The sequence below is a fragment of the Micropterus dolomieu genome, linkage group LG07 (assembly GCF_021292245.1).
Source record: "Micropterus dolomieu isolate WLL.071019.BEF.003 ecotype Adirondacks linkage group LG07, ASM2129224v1, whole genome shotgun sequence".
In the NCBI taxonomy this organism is placed as follows: Eukaryota; Metazoa; Chordata; class Actinopteri; order Centrarchiformes; family Centrarchidae; genus Micropterus; species Micropterus dolomieu.
This window is the reverse complement of record NC_060156.1, coordinates 26,804,129-26,811,059: the sequence shown is the minus strand read 5'-3', so window position 1 is coordinate 26,811,059 and position 6,931 is coordinate 26,804,129. Positions and strand designations below refer to the sequence as shown.

The 6,931-nt window shown below is 42.2% G+C and overlaps 1 protein-coding gene and 1 long non-coding RNA gene across 4 annotated transcripts in view; one reads left to right on the top strand and one right to left on the bottom strand.

Annotated features, from left to right (window-relative positions):
• mao (monoamine oxidase) overlaps positions 1-1,723 on the bottom strand; it is a 39,965-nt gene extending 38,242 nt beyond the window's left edge. Inside the window, exon 1 of the mRNA XM_046053835.1 lies at positions 1,592-1,723. Coding sequence (XP_045909791.1) covers positions 1,592-1,718 — 127 coding nt within the window. The 5' untranslated portion in view covers positions 1,719-1,723. The remainder of the gene's footprint in view (positions 1-1,591) is intronic.
• The window catches only part of LOC123973651, a 56,485-nt gene that overhangs the window by 23,580 nt on the left and 25,974 nt on the right, over positions 1-6,931 (top strand). The gene's annotated exons all lie outside the window — the stretch shown is intronic.

Genomic DNA, 6,931 nt, shown 5'->3' with positions numbered 1-6,931 from the left:
TTTTTTTTTTTTTCCCCCCCCCCCCCCCCCCTTCTCGGCATCCTCTCTGCTGCTGGTTTGATAGCAGGCTGTCACAAGGATTTAATGTCTTCTCAGAAAGTGCTGGCTGCCTCTCGAGGGCCGCAGCCCTGCTGGTGGGTGGCTGGCAGGCAGGGAAATGACTGATTGCATTTGCAGGCAAAGGGAGAAACACACATCTCAGGAGAGAGGGTGATAGGGATGCAGAGAGAGGAGCGAAAAAGAGAAAAGAGCACCCCCTCTCCCCGTTGTTTCATCTATCCTTTGATTGGACAGTGATTGTTATATGTGGACCTCATTACAAGCCAGTAAAGGGCAACGGTACAAACAAATGGTGTAATTACACGACCCTAATATAACACAACGGGAGAAAGCCAGCGGGGGGCTGTCTGCCAGTGTTATTAAATTAACTTTTTTCTGCATTTGTTTTGCCTGTTTGACCGGTATCTGAACTGACACTGACCTAAATTCTTCAGTGTCTGACAGACAGAGGGACGTGCAGGCAGGCAAGCAGTCGATCTGACGTCTAACAGAAAGAGGACAGAGGTCAGGTAGGGGGAACCGACAGCATCACTCAATAAAATAACTTGACAGGAGTTTCAACCCTCCTGGTGTGGTTTGAGTCACAGTGTGTAGCTGCAGAAATGCTCATGGGAACAATAGTGACAAGTCATCTGACACCCAACACCCACGTACTTCAATCAACTTCTCCCAATACTTTGACCTAATTATTCAACTCCAACCAGAGAGTGCTACATTTTTTATCAGCAAGAAGTCTCTCATGAGAAAAAAAACGTGCTCTTGTTAAAGTTTAATTTAACAAGACAGTCTGCTGTCAGAGGAGGCTGCTGAACATTTGGTGTACAGAAACCAGAAAGTCTGTCTCTCTTTCCTCCGATGTGAAAATATTGTTATTGTTGAGCAAGACTGCAGCCATCCAGATAATCAGCTGGTAATTAACATGCAACAGCGCCATAAGAAGTGTGGGGGGAAACAGCACCAGCAGCAACCCTTCCATCATGAGAAGCAGATGCTGATTGTGGAACAAATCACACCGAACCAGATGTAATTCACATCCTCAGCATCATACCTCCTCTCCAATTGGCTCACAGACAAAATAAAAACACGTATAACGAGACAAGTCACATGTCAGCCTTACTGCAACCAGCAATAATTTATGAGACCCCCCCACCTCTTATGTAACACAAAGTATGCTCTGGCTGATTAGCTGTTACTTAACAGGCACAGCTGTGGCGATACAGCGGTGGACAGTGGGAAGAGGTAGCCTCGCGGAAGAGAGAAAATGGATGGCACACGGTGAGGAAGAAAAACCCGTATTCTGCCAAATAAAAGTGTCTCTGATTCTCAGCTGACTGGAGGATCAGCGGCTGAATCACTTATTGGCCACAATATACGAGCGGCTTTTGTGCAACAGTTGTCTGGTCACCTTACACAAAGCGCCTCAGCCCGCTACAGGAGGTGCGCGATGGTTTTGGATTCAATCCATTTATCTGGCTCCATCTGTCTGCGTAGCCTGCAGAGCAAAATAAAAGTTTTCTGGCGTTGCACCTACCTGATATTCCTCCGCCGACCACTATAACATCGTAGGTGTTGCTGGGTGTAGTCATGGTGCTGGCTGGTCTGTCTCTGCCCGGCTCTGCCTTGTCCGCTCGCCGCTGAACGCAGGGCGAGGGGCGCATCTGTATTAAAAGCGCCGGCCAGGCCCACTCCCTCCAGACTCCGCCCACCGATAGTAAGCAGCGCTCTGTTTTGTGGATAGGGAGGATTACTAGGAGGTGTCATGGAATCTCATTTATATGCCCCATTGGACAGTTTTGGACACGCAGTTCACTCCTGATGTTGGCGCAATTATTGTCCGGCCAAAGGTCTTCTCTTATCAAATCAACTGCTGTAAAACGTTTACTCCTGATAGGTTAAATTACTCATTGTGGTCATTAAAGATCTCATGGCACTGATGGTAAAGAGTCCTGACAAAAATTCCCAACCAGGCTTTCTCCATCTGGCCGGCTGATCATCCTCGAGTACAACTGGCTCTATGATTGTTTCGCTCCCTCAACATGATTTGGGGTGAGCGTTCTGGCGCAAATGGCTGCTGTGCACTTTGAGTATCTATGATAAAGCTCTATATAAATGTAATGCATTATTATTAATAAAATTATTATTATTATAAATATTGGGCAAATAATCAATAAAAAGCTCAATTTTTTCTATGCCAAGTAAAGCCATAACTTTCAACCTCTGGCTCTCAGTAACCAGGCCTGTAAAAAAGTTGATAAAGTAGCCTGTTAGAATACCATCTGCCTGTCTGATGACAAAACAATTACAATGAAAGAACTGTCCCTGGTCTGAGAGGTCCCAGAACTGTCTCAGGTCACGTACACTTCAACTCAAACATCAGTTATGGAGGTCAGTAAACAAAAGCTTCTACCATCTGATACAGCAGGTAGTAATTTATTAACCTTGTCTGTCTCCTGAGTCTGCAGACAAGAACTCAAACGTTTTGTACTTGACATCTGAACTTATAATTTACTCCTGGGCATGGACACTGTTGGGTTTCGGTTGCCCTCTTGTGGTTGGTTGTCCACAGCCAGCCGAGAGCTGATCTTTGCACATGCTGTGTGGTGTACACCTAGCCTGCTGATGTGCTGTTAGCATTTCAGCCAAGTATTGATACATTCAAGCATCTATGGACATCTGTGTTTCTAGACTAACACGGGCAGCAAAGACAGTTTTGCATGTAGATACATTTGCAACATTGATCGAACTTTAACTTAAACTGAGAAATATAAAAAGAGCCTCAGGTCCAGAGTCATACATCGAGAGGGCCAACACAATCAGCATGCTATGACTTGGTTCACCTTTTACCCAAAAATGGTTTTTTGCTCTTGGGTTCTTCATCAAATTATCCGTCTGATTTAATAACTGATTCAGTTTGTCACGGCAGAGCTGATCTAGAGAGCTAAAGGTGTGCAGGAAGATGTGATTTACAAAACCTCTTTCCAATGCAAATTTTCAAGTGGACTGACATTAAATTACGCCCCCCCCTAGTGGGTTAATCTGACTGTGATGGTGGCTAATCCTAATCCTCATTGGATCTCATTTATGGAATAAGCTACTAAAGTCCCACGCTAGCACATCCCGGTCCTTACAGGGACTGGGCCGTGTGGAAGAGACTGGAAAAGAAGGGGGAAGGTGAGGGTGTAGAGTTACCAGTTGACACCTGGACAATCTATTGTAATCCAATAGATTACAATAATAGAAGAATAGATGTCGAGCTCCTTGCCTCAGAGAGATGTTTGTTTAACGTTGTGGTAGTTTCTAAGTCTCAGTATTAACTTTCAGTTTTCACAGCTCATGTCAGTAGGAACGTGTACTGTTCTGTAAGTGGTAAGATAATATGCTGCAGACATTATTGTGGCACACACAATACCTTATGGTAAGTTTTATGTGATACAACAATAAGTCTGATATTTGAGGTGTGCTTTCTCCTCCTTCATTCCATTTGTTTCCTTAGTGAGTCTCTAACTGCATCACAAGAACATGATAAGGTACCCCGGCACTTTCTGGTCCGGTGATACAGCCTTTACAATTTAATTTAACTCCAGCTGAGCCTCAATACAAGGCAAGGCAAGTTCATCAACAGGGCAAATTATAAGTGCTTTATGTAAAACATAAAATGCATCAAGACAAAATGTAAAAGCAACATAAGGAAATATAAAAAGACATTTACATATTAGTAAATGGAGTTAGAAAATAAAAATAGGATAAAACAGGAGAGGGAAATCTGCAGTGCAGTGTAAGGCCCTAAACCATTCAGTGCTTTATAAACCAACAGCAGTATTTTAAAATCAATTCTCTGACAGACAGAAAACCAGTGTAAATACCTCAGTAGACAAGAGTTTACTACATACTACTATATTTAGTTTACGACTAAAATAAAAAATAAAGAACAGATTATTGGCCAAAGAAAACAAAAACAGATTCTGGAGTTTTGCCAGTGCAAGTCAGCCTTTAACAGACTTGAAGGATTTTCCAATATGAATTCCAATAGGATGTGATCGATTAGAGAGTGAGGAGACACAGGGGATTAGGTGACACCAGTGCATGTGTTTTCACATATTATATTGTACTCTATTACATACATGGTAAATGAGGTTTTAACAATAACTTATGTGTATACATCTTCTACTCTTAGTATCAGCCCACATCATATACACATCAACAGAACACGCTCAACTTCATTGTTGGACGTGGGATGGCTGTGGCTCAGGAGGTAGAGCGGGTTGGCCGTTAATTGGAAGGTCGGCGATTCAATCCCGGCTCCCCCAGGCTGGATGTCAAGTGTCCTTTGGCAAGATACTGAACCCTGAATTGGCGGCTGTTCTGCCAGTGTGAATGTTAGTTTCTGTTTGAGCACTTAGAATGGTGAATGCAGATCTAATGTAAAAGCGCTTTGAGTGGTTGAAAAGACTAGAAAGGTGCTATACAAGTGCGGAGCATTTACTTGGTCTCAGCCCCTAAAAGTCTTGGTCTTGTCTCAGTGTCAATAAACTCTGGTCTTGGCCTATAATAATGACATAATTAATTTGAGATGTCCAGAAAACAAAACATCATCATCATCATTGCAGGTAACATCATTCAGTGTAGCGATGTCATAGGAGCAGGAGAATAATACTATTTAAGAAGACAGTTAGCAAGAAAAGGCTTTATTGGAGTCTTTATTACATTTAATTCAGAGATCTCAAATTAATTATGTCATTATCTCTGGAAAACAAAGTTTTGTAATCTTAAGATCTCCAGGTTCTCTCGGGAAAACAACATTTGCCAGTTTAAGATAATGAAATAAGTAACCTCAGATCTCGAGAAAACAAATTCAGTTAACCCCTTATCACGGGAAAATGGTGTAAATAATATGTATGAATGTGTGGCCTCTTAGGGCTTCCTTACTTTCACATGTTTAAATAATAACAGGTTTATATTTCTTTACTTACATGCTGATAAGATTACCATACAGCTGGATAAAAATGTTTTGTGTCTATCTAATTGGTCTCTAACCGTTTCTGCACACGTCTGCGTCTGCCTGTCTCTAGTTTGTAGTGCTGTTTTAACACTTAAATCGCCCCCTTGTGGATCAACAAAGGCTTGTTGATAATCAGGTGACGAGGTGCATCAGTGGAGGCTGACAGCAGGTCATTCCCAGGTCATCATGGTGACTGACGACGAGGTCTGAGGGAGACGGGTGTACAGGTGAGGGAATATAACACACATGTAGACTGAAGACGGAAGGAGGTGGTACAGACTTCGCCAGATTAATGTGTGTAGGAGGTGAAGTTTAGAAACACAGTTTAGAATAGCTACAGAGCAACACCAGAACACACTAGGCTATCTGTCTTATTTTGTGTGCAAGTTGTCTGTAGACACCTTGGCAGACAAGACAAACAATAGTGTTATGAGGGTATAGAGAAAGTAACACTGTACCTGTCCTGCCTGTTTCCCTAGCAGGGATTAAACCCTCATGGTCACCTTCACTGTGCGATACCCAGACCACGATGGAGGTTGTATTAAACCCAGCTGCAGGTGTGTGTAGTGGGGCTCCTCAGCAGAGGGCAGCAACAACCAGGACAGACTTACAGAGTCAGACTTCAGATAAAGGAAGACACATTTGCTGTATTTTTTCCAGTGGGATCAATATATTCTCTGGGTAAATGAAGACTGAAAACTGAAATAACATGGCCTGGAAGTTCACTCTAAAAGAAAACAGCATGTGTCTGTGGAAAAAGTCAAGTTGAAAGAAGACTTCCCTGGGAAAATGTGTACAGGATGGGGGAATTAAATACTTTCATGTAGAAATGTTTTGCCCCTCTTATGAACCAAGTTTTTCCATTGATTATTCAAACTAAGTCCACTGCTGTTAACTCAGTGTGATGCGTGTTGGTCCCTTCTTCTTCAGTTTTTGTCATTGTTTGTAGTTTCAACATAGTAACTGGTAACTGGTACATAGTAACTGGTACCCTGCACTTTCATTCATTTGTCAATTGCACCTCCCTTTATTGTGCATCTATCTATCTATCTATCTATCTATCTATCTATCTATCTATCTATCTATCTATCTATCTATCTATCTATCTATCTATCTATCTATCTATCTATCTACCACAGCACTGAGACTGCCTTGCTTAAAGTCACCAATGACCTTTTAATGTCTGCTGATGAAGGCATGTGCTCAGTCCTGGTACTCCTGGACCTTAGCGCTGCTTTTGACACCATTGATCACAACATCATGTTAGACAGACTGAGGCACTGACTGGTGATCTCTGGTACTGCCCTAGAATGGTTTTCATCCTACCTGTCAAATAGGAAGTTTTGCGTGTCTGTAAACAACTATGTCTCTTCGTTCTGTCCAGTTAAATATGGTGTGCCTCAGGGGTTGGTCTTAGGACCCATTTTGTTTTCTTTGTATCTGCTTCCCCTTGGACATATTATCCATAAACATGGAATTTCTTTTCATATTTATGCTGATGACACACAAATATACTTGCGTGTCAGATCCACAGACCCTGGAATGCTGAGTTCACTTAACAACTGCCTTTGTGAAGTTAAAAAATGGATGTCAAATAATTTCCTCCAGCTGAACTCAGACAAAACAGAAATCCTGGTCATCGGGTCCCAGCAGATGGCAAAACAAATACTGCCATCTGCTGGTTCCCTAGTAAATCACATTAAGCCTGTGGCAAAGAACCTTGGTGTTTGGTTTGATAGTAATTTAAATTTCGAGCAGCACACCACAAAGCTTGTTCAATCATGTTTTTATCAACTTAGAAATATAGCAAAAATTCGATCTATGTTAACTTTTAAGGACACCGAGACCATTTTACACGCCTTCATCTCATCA